Raw genomic sequence first — 19,269 nt, 5'->3', positions numbered from 1 at the left:
ATTCATTACTCACACCTGTCACCATCATTACGCGCATTAGCGATCACTGGACTCATCTGGAGTCCTTCACTTTGTTGATTGTCCCATCTATAACTGTCTGCTCCCCCATTTGTTCCCTGTGTCAGCATTAATTTTAATTTTTTAAAATGTTTATTTCACCTTTATTTAACCAGGTAGGCAAGTTGAGAACACCTTTATTTAACCAGGTAGGCTAGTTGAGAACACCTGTATTTAACCAGGTAGGCTAGTTGAGAACACCTTTATTTAACCAGGTAGGCAAGTTGAGAACACCTTTATTTAACCAGGTAGGCAAGTTGAGAACACCTTTATTTAACCAGGTAGGCAAGTTGAGAACAAGTTCTCATTTACAATTGCGACCTGGCCAAGATAAAGCAAAGCAGTTCGACACATACAAAAACACAGAGTTACACATGGAGTAAAACAAACATACAGTCAATAATACAGTAGAAAAATAAGTCAATGTGAGCAAATGAGGTGAGATAAGGGAGGTAAAGGCAAAAAAAAGGCCATGGTGGCGAAGTAAATACAATATAGCAAGTAAAACACTGGAATGGTAGATTTGCAGTGGAAGAATGTGCAAAGTAGAGATAGAAATAATGGGGTGCAAAGTAGCAAAATAAATAAATAAATACAGTAGGGGGAGAGGTAGTTGTTTGGGCTAGATTATAGATGGGGTATGTACAGGTGCAGTAATCTGTGAGCTGCTCTGACAGCTGGTGCTTAAGGCTAGTGAGGGAGATAAGTGTTAATGTTAATGTCATTATGTGTTCATGTCCAGACACTGTCCTGTCCTGTTCCATGTCCATTGCTCCTTAAATGTTCACTTCCTGTACATGCTTCTCGTCTACCAGCGTCGATCCTTACAGAATGCTGACATCGGGGCCTCCCGAGTAGCGCAGTGGTCTAAGACACTGCATCGCAGTGCTAGCTGTGCCACTAGAGATCCTGGTCCGAGTCCAGGCTCTGTCGCAGCCAGCCGCGACTGGGACACCCATGGGGCAGTGCACAATTGGCCCAGCATCATCCTGGTAAGGGGAGGGTTTGGCCGGCAGGGATGGCCTTGTCCCCACGTCATGTTTCAGCCGGCCCATCAGGCTCCCACGCCGGGGATCGGCGGGCTCCCACGCCTCAGCCGGCTCGCCAGGCTCCCATGCCTCTGCTGGTTCATTGGGCTTCTACGCCCCAAAAGGCTTGTCCAGCGCCCATGCCTCGGCTGGCCCATCAGGCTCACCCAGGTGGGACGCCGTGTGGCGCCCCTAGAGGGGGGTGGGGGTACTGCTACACCTGCTCCCGCTCTCCCTCTCTGGAAAGCGTGATCACACAGTCTTCTGGAAACAGCTGGTGCTATCATGCATGGTTCAGTGTTATTTGCATCGAAGCGAGCATAGAAGTAGTTTAGCTCGTCTGGTAGACTCTTGTCACTGGGCAGCTCTCGGCTGTGCTTCCCTTTGTTGTCTGTAATGGTTTGCAAGCCCTGCCACATCCGACGAGCTTCAGAGCCAGTGTAGTACGATTCAATCTTAGTCCTGTATTGACGCTTTGCCTGTTTGATGGTTCGTCGGAGGGCATAGCGCGGGATTTCTTATAAGCTTCCGGGTTAGAGTCCAGCTCCTTTAAAGCGGCAGCTCAAGCCTTTAGCTCAGTGCGGATGTTGCCTGTAATCCATGGATTCTGGTTGGGATATGTACGTACAGTCACTGTGGGGACGACGTCACCGATGCACTTATTGATGAAGCCAATGACTGGTGTGGTGTATTCCTCAATGCCATCGGAGGAATCCCGGAACATATTCCAGTCTGTGCTAGCAAAACACTCCATTTAGCACGATATGTTACATTTGGTATGAAGACCAGGTTGCATATAAGGATAAATTCACATTTTTTTATGGGGCGAGATTGGTTGGCATAACAGGGTAGAATGAGGTACGCAAATAAATATTGCAATTTTAATCAATAATCATGCATTTATTTGGAAAAATACATACTCACCAAAAGTGCACAAATAGATGTTTACATCGATGGCTAAATCTATGTGCAAATTGTATTCGTCATATCCTAAGTAGAGATTCAGTGAAGGCCACAGATGACATGACAAAATGAATTGTTTCAGTTAAAAACAACATATTTTCTGATATTTCAAATCAAATCAAATGAAATTGTATTGGTCACATACACATGGTCAGCAAATGTTATTGCCAGTGTAGCGAAATGCTTGTAGTGTAGGGAAAATGCTTGTTAAAAAAATGTCATGTTTCTTACACTTCATTACAGGGGACATTTCAATGTATATAAATTAAGCTTTTTAAATTAGATGTCGGTGATCCAATAAACTTAAAAAAGGTCTGAGGAACTAAAAAAAATACAGGTTTAATAGAATGACCCAGCTACTGTTTGAACTGGTTTGAGTCGGGGTTTTGTGAAATGAGGCCAATTTGTATTTACCGTCGCCTTAATCTAGTCCCCAGACACTTCTTCCAATTTCCGTTGTGCGCAATAGCCTGGGGGCGAGGTTACTGTAGCCTTGACTGCCCTAATTGGCTCTGCAGCGACAAGTGGTGCGTTTGAAAACTATAGAAAGTTCTCTCTTTTTCTTTTCCGTGTGACTTTACCTGGAACTTTTTTGAAACCGGTAAGTTAAGGTGGTTTGGAAAGTCAACAGGGTAAAGGTGGAATAATTCGTGTCCAGTACGTTTTAAAACGATGTGCCATACTGAACGCGACCCAGGTCATTCTGGGTATTATGCAATCCGTGACACTCTCGAGGCGTGTGTTCAAAAAGATAGACCAGTTTTAATAGAAGTCTGCGGGTAGATCGCCAGCTTGCAAGGATCATATCCCGTTTTCGCAATTTCCTTCATTAAATAAGGTAGGTTTCTACCATGACAGAATTTTTGGTGTTTTCAAGACAAAAAAATTAATACGTTTTTTTTGTTGCGGTGAGCTTCCTTTTGGTTGATTCTGATACTTTCCAAGTGGGGAACTGAGTTTATCTTTCTACGAGTTTCCAAGTAGAAAATGTCGGAGTTTCCGAGTTCCGATTTTCTTGAATGCGGCAACATGAATAGGGTTTCTCTGCATGAGTTATAACTTATTTTTATTTATTTAACTAGGCAAGTCAGAACAAATTCGTATTTACAATGAAGGCGCCGCCCTTTGGCACTTCCAATTACGGCCGGTTGTGATACAGCCTGGATAACTTGATTGCTAATCATTTATGAGAATATCTGAGAATAAGCTGTTGTTGACTTCAAATAACCTTTCTCTACACAATTATTTTTCAACAAAACACATAGATGTAGCCTACCATGTGCATCGGCAATGAAGTATGTTGAATAAGTAAAATTGGTCGTGAGACAGCTACGCACTATGCGACAACACAATTTGATGTCGGGGCAATATACTGTAGCCTCAATTCACTATAAGCATGGACCGACGGCTTTTGGACTAGCAATGATTTCCAACTTCCACTGATACCGATTGTTGGTCCGGATTTGGCCCAAATGTAGAAGTCTACGCTTGGTTCAGATTTGGTCAGACCGGCCATGATTTGGCCCATCTGATTGGGGTCCGTAACAAATCTGAACCAATCATAGAGTACGTTTACACGCACACTACTAATTTGATATTAAAGTGATTATGACAGAAGGCGGAGTATGGCTTTAGTCATGTAAACATGCACCCTATTCTTCTGATATTGATCGGTGTAAGGTCATATTCAAAGTAAGAATGCGCCGATTAAAACGTCTGCTCGCTTAATCAGCTCAACCTCCCTCTTTAATACGCGATTGAAGTGAGTTCGGGAAAAATTGAAAGTATGCATCTTATAATTCGTTTTCACGTACAAACTTTATATGTCCGAACTCGGAATCAAATAGTCTTTGCAAAAATAACACGATCACTGTGGCAGAACGTTTATTTGGATTGAGTTTCTGCATTTATCAAAGTCCCATCAGTAGCCTGATTTCAGTACAGTACTCCGGCCAGCCTGTTGCACCAGTTGGGCATAAACAAGTTGGTTTTAAATGCTAAATCGGCGTATATACGTCCGACTTTGGGATCAGAATGTACACCTGTTGCACAAATAAAAAAAATAAGACTAGTTTTAGCTAAATCTGGCGTAAGCAATATGCGTTCATGAGATTTTATGGTTCATACGGGTGGTTGTTAGGCAGTGCCCGTTACTAGGCTGTTACGGTCTTCATGGCAGTAATACACTTTGCAAGACGTGTCCTCATTACTTCGCAAATCCCACCACTATGTATGCACGTTTTCTCAACCACAAGTGGATGAATCAACTAATAATTATTGTGGGAATGAATATCACTGAATTACGAAAATATTGGAATAAAGTAGGCTAGTGCCACTGAAGGAATTTATTATATTGTTGCTTTTACAGCCCCATGAATGGGACAGTAGTTATCGCGCTGCTTTGAGACAAGCGTGGGGACTCGTCTTGATTATCAATCAATGTCGGATTTTTGTTTTCATGGAATTTCCGTTTGGATATTTGGTTACAATTAGACTGGGAAAATGTTAGCCCGCGCAAGTTCCCCCAAAACACCAGTCTCAAAGTCAACAGTGAAGAGGTGACTCCGGGATGCTAGCCTTCTAGGCAGAGTTGCTAAAAGAGAGCCATATCTCAGACTGTCCAATAAAAAGAAAAGATTAACATGGGCAAAATAACACACACTGGACAGAGGAACTCTGCCTAGAAGGCCAGCATCCCGGATTCGCCTCTTCACTGTTGACGTTGAGACAGGTGTTTTGGGGGAACTATTTAATGAAGCTGCCAGTTGAGGACTTGTGAGGCGTCTGTTTCTCAAACGTGACACTAATGTACTTGTCCTCTTGCTCAGTTGTGCACCTGGGCCTCCCACTCCTCTTTCTATTCTGGTTAGAGCCAGTTTGCGTTGTTCTGTGAATGGAGTAGTACACAGCGTTGTACGAGATCTTCAGTTTCTTGGCAATTTCTCTCATTGAATAGCCTTCATTTCTCAGAACAAGAAGACTGACAAGTTTCAGAAGAAAGTTATTTGTTTCTGTCCATTTTGAGCCTGTAATCAAACCCACAAATGCTGATGCTCCAGATACTCACCTAGTCTAAATTATATGTTGAAATCTTCATTTGGCTCCTCTTTCCTATATTAAATGGATAAACAAATAATTATTGTGTTATAATGTTTACTTTATTAAGAATGTATGTGGCAGTTGAAATTTGGCCCAATGTCTCTAATGAGCACTTTTTAACTTTCATTCAGAACCGAAAATGTACGCCTGGAAAATACGTATATTCAACATCTGGAAAATGTACCTGATTTTTTTTTTTTTTAAATGTCCAGAAAAGTATTTTTAACATGATTTAACTTACTAGGGAAGCCTACTATAAAATAGCATTTGTCACTTGCACCGAATACGACCTTAAGGTGAAATGCTTACCTATACGAGCCCTTAACCAACAATGCACTTTTAAGAAAATAGAGTTAAGAAAATATTTACTAAGTAAACTAAAGTAAATACTTTAAAAAACATTTTTTTTTTAAAGGTGCTTGTTTTTATGTTTGCAGACGTGCGCCCTCTGCTGTTCATTCCTTTGACTACACTGCCTGTCAATAATCTGTCACTTTAAGCCTATGTAATCATTGCAACTGAATTCTGACTTTTGAATACATTCTAGAGAAAACATGGCAACAGTGACAGTCATGCGCCGGCAGCCAGCCCTGTGGAGGCAGTGCCATAGGACGGCTGGTATTGGCGTCTGTCGTCTCCACACCAGCAGCAGCAGTGCCTCCTCCAAAGAGCATTACAAGGTCCTAGTGCTGGGAGGAGGAACTGGGGGCATCGCAATGAGTGCTCGGATGAAGAGGAAGCTAGGGGCGGAAAATGTGGCCATAGTGGAAACCAGTGAGGTATTAAAGACAGTTGTTGACTGCTAAAGGGCGCCATATTCTCTATAGCATCGGTGCTAGGGAAAGGGGGATACCTAGTCAGTTGTACAACTGAATGACTTAAATTGAAATGTGTCTTCCGAATATAACCCAACCCCTCAATCAGAGAGGCCTACAATCTACAGTCAATCCAATGTGCCTTAAGAAAGTATTCATACCCCTTGACTTATTCCACATTTTGTTTATATAGCCTTTATTCAAAATAGATTAAAAATATATAATTCTTACCCATCTACACACAATTTATTGAGAATGAAATACAGTATTCATTTACAAAAGTATTCACATCCTTGAGTCAATACTTTTTTAGATTACAGCTGCAAGTCTTTCTGGGTAAGTCTCTAAAAGCTTTCCACACCTGGATTGTGCAACATTTGTCCGTTATTGTTTTTAAAATTCTTCAAGATCTGTCAAATTGGTTCTCACTGCTAGACAACCATTTTCAGATCTTGCCAATGATTTTTAAGTAGATTTAAGTCAAAGCTGTAATATGGCCACTCAGGAACATTCACTGTCTTCTTGGCAAGCAACTACAGAGTAGATTTGGCCTTGTGAAATTAGGTTATTGTCCTGCTGAAAGGTGAATTCTTCTCCCAGTGTCTGGTGGAAAGCAGACTGAACCAGGTTTTCCTCTAGGATTTTTCCTGTGCTTAGCTCCATTCTGTTTCTTTTTTTATCCTGAAAAACTCCCCAGTCCTTAACGATTACAAGCATACCCATAACATGATGCAGCCACCACTACGCTTGGAAATATGGAGAATGGTTCTCAGTAATGTATTGGATTTGCCCCAAACGTAACAATTTGTTTTCAGGACAAAAGTCAATTGCTTTGTCACATTTTTTGCAGTTTTACTTTAGTGCCTTGTTGCAAACAGGATGCATGTTTTGGAATATTTATATTCTGTACAGGCTTCCTTCTTTTCACTCTGTCAATGAGGTTAGTATTGTGGAGTAACTACAATGTTGTTTATCCATCCTCTGTTTTCTCCTATCACAGCCATTAAACTCTAACTGTTTTAAAGTCACATTTGGCCTCATGGTGAAATCCTTGAGCAGTTTCTTTCCTCTCCTGCAACTGAGTTAGGAAGGACACCTGTATCTTTGTATTGATACACCATCCAAAGTGTAATTAATAACTTCACCATGTTCAAAGGGATATTCAATGTCTGCTATTTATTTTATTTTGACCATTTAACAATAGGTTCCCTTCTTTTCAAGGCATGGGAAAACCTCCCTGGTCTTTGTGTTTCAAATTCGCTGCTCGACGGAGGGACCTTACTGATAATTGTGTTTGTGTGTGGGTTACAGAGATGAGGTAGTCATTCAAAAATCATATTGAACACTATTCCATATAACTTGTTAAGCAACGTTTTACTCCTGAACTTATTTAGGCTTAATCTAACAAAGGGGTTGAATACTTATTGAACTCAAGACATTTCAGCTTTTCATTTTTTTTAATGAATTTGTTTAAAAATATATATACTCTAAACACAATTACACTTTGACATTATTGGATATTAAATGAAGGTTAGTGACAATTATTATTATTTAAAAAAAAATCCCATTTAAATTAAGGCTGTAAAACACAACAAAAATGTGGGAAAAGGCCATGGTGTGAATACTTTCTGAAGGCTCTGTAGTCCACTACTTGACCAGAGCCCATAGTGCATTATTTAGGGAAAGAGGGTGCCATTTGGGACATCCACAGGCTATTGAGGATGAACTTGTAGTCTAGTGCATGGGACAACATTTATTGAGCAGCGTTCTTCCCTGTGTTTTATAGATGCACTACTATCAACCCATCTGGACGTTGGTTGGAGCTGGAGTTAAAAGTGTGGCCGCCTCTGGTCGCCCTACAGCCAGTGTCATACCTCCTGGAGTCAAGTGGGTGAAATCGAATGTACGGGAGATCGACCCAGACACACACACTGTACGCACAGACAATGGCATGGAGGTAGGAAGGGCTGTTTTTTTACTTTCCCTATCGTTCATTTGATTTAAGACATGTTGATTGACTTGATCAAACGTCATTATTGGGCTTGGTATCGACGTGAGCAAGGCAAAAGGTCAGTCGAGTGTTGTCATAATCTATTTTTTCCCACCTTTCCTGGCAACCTCAAATGCTATAGAGATTCTCTTAATATGAAATGGGTCTTGATATGCAACTAACCAAATGTCAATGAAGTCAATTTCAGCTTTACTTGTCCTATCCAAGGAGGTAGGCGTACAATCATTTTCCACCCTACTACTGACTGAAACGTGTTGTCTTCCCTGTAACAGATCTCCTACCAGTATCTGATAGTGGCTCTAGGTCTACAACTACACTACGAGAAGGTGATAATAACATAGATTGTTAGTTTCACTTCCTCAATATTGTTTCAACACAAGACTTACTGTATAATAGTGTAGAGACACGTTTGGACAGTTACATGTGCCTGTGTTCTGTTGTTCTGTTGCCGGTGTTCTGTTGTTCTGTTGCCGGTGTTCTGTGTTCTGTTGTTCTGTTGCCTGTGTTCTGTTGTTCTGTTGCCTGTGTTCTGTTGCCTGTGTTCTGTTGCCTGTGTTCTGTTGCCTGTGTTCTGTGTTCTGTTGTTCTGTGTTCTGTTACCTGTGTTCTGTTGCCTGTATTCTGTTGCCTGTGTTCTGTTGCCTGTGTTCTGATGTTCTGTTGCCTGTGTTCTGTTGCCTGTGTTCTGATGTTCTGTTACCTGTGTTCTGTTGTCTGTGTTCTGATGTTCTGTTGTTATCAGTTAGTTATTTGGTGTAGGCTATGGCCAAACAGTAGCCTGTGTGATTTATGTTAAACTAATAAATAATAAACTGTTCAATTAGGGAATTCGTTCCTCTGTTGTGGACATTCTTTTATTTATGATATATCGAGGTCGTTACAATTGTTTGCGTCAGTCTCTGCCAATGATATAATCTTTTGGTCTTTTTTTACAATGACTTTCTAGATCAAAGGCCTGCCTGAGATCGATGATTGGGAGGAATTTAAGATTGGTTCAAACTACTCCGTGCAAACCGTGGAGAAGACTTGGAGTGCCCTGCAGAACTTCAAGGAGGGAAATGCTATATTCTCTTTCCCCAACACTCCGGTGAAGTGTGCAGGAGCACCACAGAAGATCATGTACCTGACCGATGCTTATCTCAGAAAGGTACTGTAATACGACTGATACAAAAATACAGCAGATAAAGCTTCATAAACAAGTATTATGATGACCCTGCATTTTTTGTCTAATGATCTGGGTCGTGTTAGCGGACATTTTACCGAAACATTTTGCAACAGAAGTGGTTCTTATTAGACGTGTTCAGATAATATCTTCCTGTTTCACTCCGTTTTAAAGTATTTTTCTTCCATTTCATACCTACTGAACACAACCCATTTCATACCTACTGAACACAACCCATTTCATACCTACTGAACACAACCCATTTCATACCTACTGAACACAACCCATTTCATACCTACTGAACACAACCCATTTCATACCTACTGAACACAACCCATTTCATACCTACTGAACACAACCCATTTCATACCTACTGAACACAACCCATTTCATACCTACTGAACACAACCCATTTCATACCTACTGAACACAACCCATTTCATACCTACTGAACACAACCCATTTCATACCTACTGAACACAACCCATTTCATACCTACTGAACACAACCCATTTCATACCTACTGAACACAACCCATTTCATACCTACTGAACACAAACCCATTTCATACCTACTGAACACAACCCATTTCATACCTACTGAACACAAACCCATTTCATACCTACTGAACACAACCCAGCATAAAAAGTTATTCTGATCTGATCCTTCTCGAAGACAGGGAAAAGGGCAACTGCCAACGTCATGTACAACACGTCACTGCCAGTGCTGTTTGGGATCAAGAAATATGCAGATGCATTGTGGGAGATAGTGAAGAATCGCGACATCCAGGTGAATCTCAGACACAACCTTGTAGAGGTCCGGGCCAACAAGCAGGAGGCCGTGTTTGAAAACCTTGACAATCCTGGAGAAACTGAAGTGTTTGAGGTAAGTTCCAGGTAGCCTGGCCCCAGATCTGTTTGTGTTATGTTGCCAACTCCTATGCCTATGGTCATTATCATGTGTCACAAAGACCGTAGGAGTTGGCAAGACAACACAGACATATCTGGGACCAGGCTAAGTTCCAGGCAGCTATGATGTACACATGGAGAACACGGAATGGTCGTTCAGAGGGGTTTGTTTTACACATCTGCAATAGATTATCTAAGATGACATAGAAGCTTGATGCTAAGAAACAAACAATCCAGAATTATTCATATCGGAACATTCACTGGGCAACAACAAGACAGTCACGGTTGTATAATTTCATTTGTTTTTTGCTCATTTTCAGTCAATGAATCAATCTTTTCTTTCTGTCAGTATGAGATGCTTCACGTCACTCCTCCAATGGGACCCAGCCCGGTGATTAAAGGATCCTCATTGGCTGATGAGGCTGGCTGGCTGGACGTCAACAAAGAGACCCTTCAACATAACAAGTATCCCAACGTGTTTGGGATCGGAGACTGCACCAACCTGCCAACAGCCAAAACGGCTGCTGCGGTGGGTATGTGGTTTCAGTTCTTCTATTTTCCCACTACAAAAAAATAACACCACAAAACACCAAGTCAGGGGAAACGGCTCTTGCAAAACTTTTTTAATGGTATTTGCCTGCCCACCTGCCAGGTTGAAAACCTGTACCTACAGTCAGGTCCATAATTATTGGCAGCCTTGATAAAGATGAGTGAAAAAGACTGTATAAAATAAATAAATCAAATACTGAGTTATATTGTATGCTTTAAACAGTTGGGGAATTATATTATTATATACCAACCAATACAATTGCTCAGAGAAAGAGATTTTGTTTAACAAGTTATACATAAAATATATCTAAAAAAAGATAGGGTTTAAAATTGTTTTACTCCAGCACCTTCCACTGTTTTACTCCGGAACCTTCCACTGTTTTACTCCGGAACCTTCCACTGTTTTACTCCGGAACCTTCCCCCGTTTTACTCCGGAACCTTCCACTGTTTTACTCCGGAACCTTCCACTGTTTTACTCCGGAACCTTCCACTGTTTTACTCCGGAACCTTCCCCCGTTTTACTCCGGAACCTTCCACTGTTTTACTCCGGAACCTTCCCCCGTTTTACTCCGGAACCTTCCACTGTTTTACTCCGGAACCTTCCCCCGTTTTACTCCGGAACCTTCCACTGTTTTACTCCGGAACCTTCCCCCGTTTTACTCCGGAACCTTCCACTGTTTTACTCCGGAACCTTCCCCCGTTTTACTCCGGAACCTTCCACTGTTTTACTCCGGAACCTTCCCCCGTTTTACTCCGGAACCTTCCACTGTTTTACTCAGGAACCTTCCCCCGTTTTACTCCGGAACCTTCCACTGTTTTACTCCGGAACCTTCCACTGTTTTACTCCGGAACCTTCCCCCGTTTTACTCCGGAACCTTCCACTGTTTTACTCAGGAACCTTCCCCCGTTTTACTCCGGAACCTTCCACTGTTTTACTCCGGCACCTTCCCCCGTTTTACTCCGGAACCCTCCCCTGTTTTACTCCGGAACCTTCCCCCGTTTTACTCCGGAACCTTCCACTGTTTTACTCCGGCACCTTCCCCCGTTTTACTCCGGAACCTTCCCCTGTTTTACTCCGGAACCTTCCCCAGTTTTACTCCGGAACCCTCCCCTGTTTTACTCCGGCACCTTCCCCCGTTTTACTCCGGAACCCTCCCCTGTTTTACTCCGGAACCTTCCCCTGTTTTACTCCGGAACCTTCCCCCGTTTTACTCCGGAACCCTCCCCTGTTTTACTCCGGAACCTTCCACTGTTTTACTCCGGCACCTTCCCCCGTTTTACTCCGGAACCCTCCCCTGTTTTTTACTCCGGAACCTTCCCCCGTTTTACTCCGGAACCTTCCACTGTTTTACTCCGGCACCTTCCCCCGTTTTACTCCGGAACCCTCCCCTGTTTTTTACTCCGGAACCTTCCCCCGTTTTACTCCGGAACCTTCCACTGTTTTACTCCGGCACCTTCCCCCGTTTTACTCCGGAACCCTCCCCTGTTTTACTCCGGCACCTTCCCCCGTTTTACTCCGGCACCTTCCCCCGTTTTACTCCGGAACCCTCCCCTGTTTTACTCCGGAACCCTCCCCTGTTTTACTCCGGAACCTTCCCCTGTTTTACTCCGGAACCCTCCCCCGTTTTACTCCGGCACCTTCCCCCGTTTTACTCCGGAACCCTCCCCTGTTTTACTCCGGAACCTTCCCCCGTTTTACTCCGGAACCTTCCCCCGTTTTACTCCGGAACCCTCCCCCGTTTTACTCCGGCACCTTCCCCCGTTTTACTCCGGCACCTTCCCCCGTTTTACTCCGGAACCCTCCCCCGTTTTACTCCGGCACCTTCCCCCGTTTTACTCCGGAACCCTCCCCTGTTTTACTCCAGCACCTTCCACTGTTTTACTCCAGCACCTTCCCCCGTTTTACTCCGGAACCCTCCCCCGTTTTACTCCGGCACCTTCCCCCGTTTTACTCCGGAACCCTCCCCTGTTTTACTCCGGAACCTTCCACTGTTTTACTCCAGCACCTTCCACTGTTTTACTCCAGCACCTTCCACTGTTTTACTCCAGCACCTTCCACTGTTTTACTCCAGCACCTTCCACTGTTTTACTCCAGCACCTTCCACTGTTTTACTCCAGCACCTTCCACTGTTTTACTCCGGAACCCTCCCCTGTTTTACTCCAGCACCTTCCACTGTTTTACTCCAGCACCTTCCACTGTTTTACTCCGGAACCCTCCCCTGTTTTACTCCAGCACCTTCCACTGTTTTACTCCAGCACCTTCCACTGTTTTACTCCGGAACCCTCCCCTGTTTTACTCCAGCACCTTCCACTGTTTTACTCCAGCACCTTCCACTGTTTAACTCCAGCACCTTGCACTGTTTAACTCCAGCACCTTGCACTGTTTAACTCCAGCACCTTGCACTGTTTTACTCCAGCACCTTGCACTGTTTTACTCCAGCACCTTCCACTGTTTTACTCCGGAACCCTCCTCTGTTTTACTCCGGAACCCTCCTCTGTTTTACTCCGGAACCCTCCTCTGTTTTACTCCGGAACCCTCCCCTGTTTTACTCCGGAACCCTCCCCTGTTTTACTCCGGAACCCTCCCCTGTTTTACTCCGGAACCCTCCCCTGTTTTACTCCGGAACCCTCCCCTGTTTTACTCCGGAACCCTCCCCTGTTTTACTCCGGAACCCTCCCCTGTTTTACTCCGGAACCCTCCCCTGTTTTACTCCGGAACCCTCCTCTGTTTTACTCCGGAACCCTCCCCTGTTTTACTCCGGAACCCTCCCCTGTTTTACTCCGGAACCCTCCCCTGTTTTACTCCGGAACCCTCCCCTTGTAATGACAACGACACTGAGCCTTTTTCTAGAATGTTTTATGAGTTGGAGACCACGTTCGGAGGGATCTTGGACCATTCTTCCACACACATTCTTTCCAGTTCCATATCCTTCATCTGCTCTGTTTCAAATCAAGTCAAGATTTGATTTGAAACCACAGGTTTTCAATGGGGTTCAAGTCCAAAGACTAAAATAGACATTGTAAAATGTTGATATTTCAGTTAACAATTTCTTTGTGGAGTTTGATTAATGCTTGGGGTTATTGTCTTGCTGGAAGATCTAGTTGCGGCCAAGTGTCAGCCTCCTGGCAGAGGCAACCAGGTTTTTGGCTAAAATGTCCTGGTACTGGGTAAAGTTAATGATGCTGTTGACCTTAACAAGGGCCACAGGACCAGTGGAAGCAAAATGGCTCCATAACATTGAAGGATATCAAGTTGTATGGTGGAATGGTCTAAGACAGGGGTTCCCAAACTTTATCACTTGGGCTCCCCTTCCAGCATTGGGGAACAACCCCCTCCCCCCACCTGCATGCACCACATCTATTTCTATGGTGTCAAGCACTGTTCATGACACAAGCAGTTCACACCCCTCTTGTTAGTGGAGATAATTTTGTCATGCAAAAGCTTATTTCCTGCAGTTCTACACATTTTGTCATGGGGTGCAAAGAAAAGGTTGCCATTTAAAAAAAATATATATATATATATATTTTTTTTAAATACAACAATGTCTATGGGCAAAAATAATAATTAAAAAAAACATGAGCAGACTAGTTGGGCTAATTGATCTGGACATTTCTGACTAGTTATAAATATCTCTGTAAGGTCTGCAATGACTAACATGACAAGAGGAACTGATGATGTACTACCCAATTTAGATATCACACCTTGTGCAACTTTCAAGAATAAGTTTGAAATGAGTCGACTGAGTAACTTTAAAAAAAACTAAAAAACTAGAAATACACAAACTAAAAGTCAAAAGTTTTAGATCACCTACTCATTCCAGGGTTTTTCTTTATTTGTACTATTTTCTACATTGTAGAATAACAGTGACGACATCAAAACTATGAAATAACACATATGGAATCATGTAGTAACCAAAAAGGTTTTAAACAAATATATTTTATATATGAGATTCTTCAAATAGCCTCCCTTTGCCTTGATGACCGCTTTGCACACTCTTGGCATTCTCTCAACCAGCATCACCTGGAATGCTTTTCCAACAGTCTTGAAGGAGTTCCTACATATGCTGAGCACTTGTTTGCTGCTTTTCCTTCACTCTGTGGTCTGACTCATCCCAAACCATCTAAATTTGGTTGAGGTTGGGGGATTGTGGAGACCAGGTCATCTGATGCAGCATTCCATCACTCTCCTTCTTGGTCAAATAGACCTTACACAGCCTGGATGTGTGTTGGGTCTTTGTCCTGTTGAAAAACAAATTATAGTCCCACTAAGGCCAAACCAGATGGGATGGCAAATCGCTGCAGAATGCTGGTTAAGTGTGCCTTGAATTCTAAATAAATCAGTGTCACCAGCAAAGCACCCCCACACCATAACACCTCCCCTTCCATGCTTCACGGTGGGAAATACACATGCAAAGAATGCGTTCACCCACATCGCGTCTCACAAAGACACGGCGGATGAAAACAAAAATCTCCAATTTGGACTCCAGACCAAAGGACAAATGTTCACCGGTCTAATGTCCATTGCTCGTGTTTCTTGACCCAAGCAAGTCTCTTCTTCTTATTGGTGTCCTTTTAGTAGTGGTTTCTTTGCAGCAATTCAACCATGAAGACCTGATTCACACACTCTTCTGAACAGTTGATGTTGAGATGTCTGTTATTTGAAGCATTTATTTGGGCTGCAATCTGAGCCAGTTAACTCTAATGAACTTATCCTCTGCAGCAGAGGTAACTCTGGGTCTTCCTTTCCTGTGGTGGTCCTCATGAGAGACAGTTAACTCTAATGAACTTATCCTCTGCAGCAGAGGTAACTCTGGGTCTTCCTTTCCTGTGGCGGTCCTCATGAGAGACAGTTAACTCTAATGAACTTATCCTCTGCAGCAGAGGTAACTCTGGGTCTTCCTTTCCTGTGGTGGTCCTCATGAGAGCCAGTTAACTCTAATGAACGTATCCTCTGCAGCAGAGGTAACTCTGGGTCTTCCTTTCCTGTGGCGGTCCTCATGAGAGCCAGGTAACTCTAATGAACTTATCCTCTGCAGCAGAAGTAACTCTGGGTCTTCCTTTCCTGTGGTGGTCCTCATGAGAGCCAGGTAACTCTAATGAACTTATCCTCTGCAGCAGAAGTAACTCTGGGTCTTCCTTTCCTGTGGCGGTCCTCATGAGAGCCAGTTAACTCTAATGAACTTATCCTCTGCAGCAGAGGTAACTCTGGGTCTTCCTTTCCTGTGGCGGTCCTCATGAGAGACAGTTAACTCTAATAAACGTATCCTCTGCAGCAGAGGTAACTCTGGGTCTTCCTTTCCTGTGGTGGTCCTCATGAGAGACAGTTAACTCTAATGAACTTATCCTCTGCAGCAGAGGTAACTCTGGGTCTTCCTTTCCTGTGGTGGTCCTCATGAGAGACAGTTAACTCTAATGAACGTATCCTCTGCAGCAGAGGTAACTCTGGGTCTTCCTTTCCTGTGGCGGTCCTCATGAGAGCCAGGTAACTCTAATGAACTTATCCTCTGCAGCAGAGGTAACTCTGGGTCTTCCTTTCCTGTGGTGGTCCTCATGAGAGCCAGGTAACTCTAATGAACTTATCCTCTGCAGCAGAAGTAACTCTGGGTCTTCCTTTCCTGTGGTGGTCCTCATGAGAGCCAGTTAACTCTAATGAACTTATCCTCTGCAGCAGAAGTAACTCTGGGTCTTCCTTTCCTGTGGTGGTCCTCATGAGAGCCAGGTAACTCTAATGAACTTATCCTCTGCAGCAGAAGTAACTCTGGGTCTTCCTTTCCTGTGGTGGTCCTCATGAGAGACAGTTAACTCTAATGAACTTATCCTCTGCAGCAGAGGTAACTCTGGGTCTTCCTTTCCTGTGGCGGTCCTCATGAGAGCCAGGTAACTCTAATGAACGTATCCTCTGCAGCAGAAGTAACTCTGGGTCTTCCTTTCCTGTGGCGGTCCTCATGAGAGCCAGTTAACTCTAATGAACGTATCCTCTGCAGCAGAGGTAACTCTGGGTCTTCCTTTCCTGTGGTGGTCCTCATGAGAGCCAGTTAACTCTAATGAACTTATCCTCTGCAGCAGAGGTAACTCTGGGTCTTCCTTTCCTGTGGCCGTCCTCATGAGAGCCAGTTAACTCTAATGAACTTATCCTCTGCAGCAGAGGTAACTCTGGGTCTTCCTTTCCTGTGGCCGTCCTCATGAGAGCCAGTTAACTCTAATGAACGTATCCTCTGCAGCAGAGGTAACTCTGGGTCTTCCTTTCCTGTGGTGGTCCTCATGAGAGCCAGTTTCATCATAGCGCTTGAATGTTTTTTTGCGACTGCACTTGAAGAAACTTTCAAAGTTCTTGAAATGTTCCGGATTAACTGACCTTCATGTCTTAAAGTAATGTTGGACTGTCGTTTTCTCTTTGCGGGAACCACTGGTCTAAGATCCCTCCCAAAGTGTTTTCCAATCTCATAAAACATTTTTAGAAAAAGGCTCAGTGTTGTTATCCTGGAGTATTGAAAACAGAGGTCCCAATCATTTTGACCCCTATCTTCCTCAGATTTTTCGTACTACTTCTCTGAACAATTGTATTGGTATAAAACAATATAATTTCCCAATTGTTTTAAGCATACAATATAGCTCAGTATTTGAATTTCTTTTTTTTTTATACCATTTAAAAAAAAAAAAAATAACAATTTTTTATCAAGGGTGCCAATAATTATGGACCTGGCTACATGTAGTATATTTTCTATTGAGCGTGGGAAAGATAACATGGTGTATTTTATTTCCAGCTGCTCAGTCTAGTATTCTGGACAGGACTATTTCAAAAGTCTTGAAGAATGAAAAGCCGGATACGAAGGTACGTTACATAACTAAGACTAAATCAATTAAACCTAACCTCCTTTTTGAAAAATGTTATTACAAATACGTATTTAATTTTTTCATAAACTACGAGATAACACTGTGCTAAAATACTTGTGTTTACAGTACGACGGCTACACTTCCTGCCCTTTGGTGACGAGTTACAGTAAAGTCATTCTGGCTGAGTTTGACTACAGTGGTCAGCCATTGGAGACGTTCCCCATTGACCAAAGCAAGGAGAGATGGACCATGTACCAAATGAAAGCTGACGTGATGCCTCATCTGTACTGGCATGGTCTCCTCAAGTAAGTAGCTGTCAAAGAGAATTCCTGGGTTGTGTTCATTAGGCACCAAAATGGAAAAACTGACTGAAACATGGAGCGTTTAACCAATAAGACACCCTTATTTTCATTTTCTGTTGCAAAAAAAACGTTTTCAAATGTTTTCTGTTGTATGCCCTAATAAACACAACCCTGTATATAGACTATAGTGGCAGGAAATAAAGTCTAAATGGATATTTTTGTTGGGGGAATATTAGTCTTCAACGTACATCTGATCTTTTTTCCCCAAAGGGGATTCTGGGGTGGACCAGGACCAATCAGGAAAATCCTGCACCTTGGGATGAAATAGAAGTTATAACCTGTTAAGATGTGCTGTTCCAGACTGCTACACTGTAATCTTTACAATAAGCACGATCATTTCATAATACAATTTAAACAAGTCATTGACAATCAATTGGAATCTCAAAGTGAATCGATGACAAAAGTAATATTGCAGCATTCCATGACATACTATATCGTTCATTATAAACTGGGTGGTTCGAGCTCTGAATGCTGATTGGCTGAAAGCCGTGGTATATCAGACCGTATACAACGGGTATGACAAAACATGTATTTGTAGTGCTCTAATTATGTTCGTAACCAGTTTATAATAGCAATAAGGCACCTCGGGGGTTTGTGGTATATGGCCAATATACCACGGCTAAGGGCTGTGTCCAGGCACTCCGCGTTGCGTCATGCATAAGAACAGCCCTTAGCCGTGGTATATTGGCCATATACCACACCTCCACGGGCCTTATTGCTTAAATGTGCTACCAGGCAGGATTTGTTTCACATATAGGCCTATATTTATAAAAATGTCAATCTGATAATGGAATGTATATCATTGAATATCTTATAAATGTGATTTACAGAGATTCTCACAACTCATAAAGATAATTAGGGGAGAGTTTACCAGATTTATACTTCAATGCATTGAAATACTCATTTCCAAAGCCAACATTAGATCTCTACAGCTAATGTGACCATCAGCATCACATCAGTAGGCTTCTATTACATAGGATTGGCCTTCTGTCATTTCATAAACAATATGTGCTATATATTATAAAGGTGTGTGTAATTTCAATAAATAACAAATATGCCATAGCTTGTCCTTGCATTTCTTCCAGTGTTCTATTCTGCTAATAACCTATACTGAAGGGCTGCTCCTATGTCCAACAACAAGGGGTAGTCAAATACTGTAATATAACAAACAGCCTTCTCTGTGTAACGGATGTGAAACCGCTAGCTTAGTTAGCGCGCTAAATAGCGTTTCAATCGGTGACGTCACTTGCTCTGAGACCTTGAAGTAGTAGTTTTTTAACACTATAATTTGTTTACAAGCATGATAGATTAAGTTTTAGTTTTGTTTACGCAGCTTGTTGGCCATTAGCTAAGCAGCGTTTTTCAACGAGTTCAAAGCACATGAATATATCCAATTGGTTAAATTCCCACCTCCTCGACTTGGTTATGAAAGAAGCATATGGCTGCGTTTACACAGTCAGCCCAAGTCTGATATTTTTCT

The 19,269-nt window shown here is 42.7% G+C and overlaps 1 protein-coding gene across 2 annotated transcripts; it reads left to right on the top strand.

Moving 5' to 3' along the window:
- Window positions 1-2,545: 2,545 nt before the first annotated feature.
- Window positions 2,546-18,846, top strand: LOC110500795 (sulfide:quinone oxidoreductase, mitochondrial). Of its 2 annotated transcripts, none has more exons than XM_021578338.3 (10): window positions 2,546-2,649; window positions 5,695-5,926; window positions 7,749-7,919; window positions 8,246-8,299; window positions 8,920-9,120; window positions 9,811-10,020; window positions 10,393-10,576; window positions 17,358-17,425; window positions 17,554-17,732; window positions 18,000-18,846. In XM_021578338.3, exons 2-10 carry the CDS (start codon window positions 5,702-5,704, stop codon window positions 18,055-18,057), a joined length of 1,350 nt encoding a protein of 449 aa, XP_021434013.3. In that variant the 5' UTR covers window positions 2,546-2,649; window positions 5,695-5,701; the 3' UTR covers window positions 18,058-18,846. The 2 variants fall into 2 exon arrangements, with proteins under 2 accessions (XP_021434013.3, XP_021434007.3); XM_021578332.3 differs by lacking the exon at window positions 2,546-2,649 and adding an exon at window positions 2,733-2,886.
- The last annotated feature ends 423 nt before the right edge of the window (window positions 18,847-19,269 follow it).

This window comes from Oncorhynchus mykiss, chromosome 2 (assembly GCF_057628025.1).
Source record: "Oncorhynchus mykiss isolate SJ-2025 chromosome 2, ASM5762802v1, whole genome shotgun sequence".
Lineage (NCBI taxonomy): Eukaryota > Metazoa > Chordata > Actinopteri > Salmoniformes > Salmonidae > Oncorhynchus > Oncorhynchus mykiss.
This window is presented reverse-complemented; position numbering and strand designations above follow the sequence as displayed.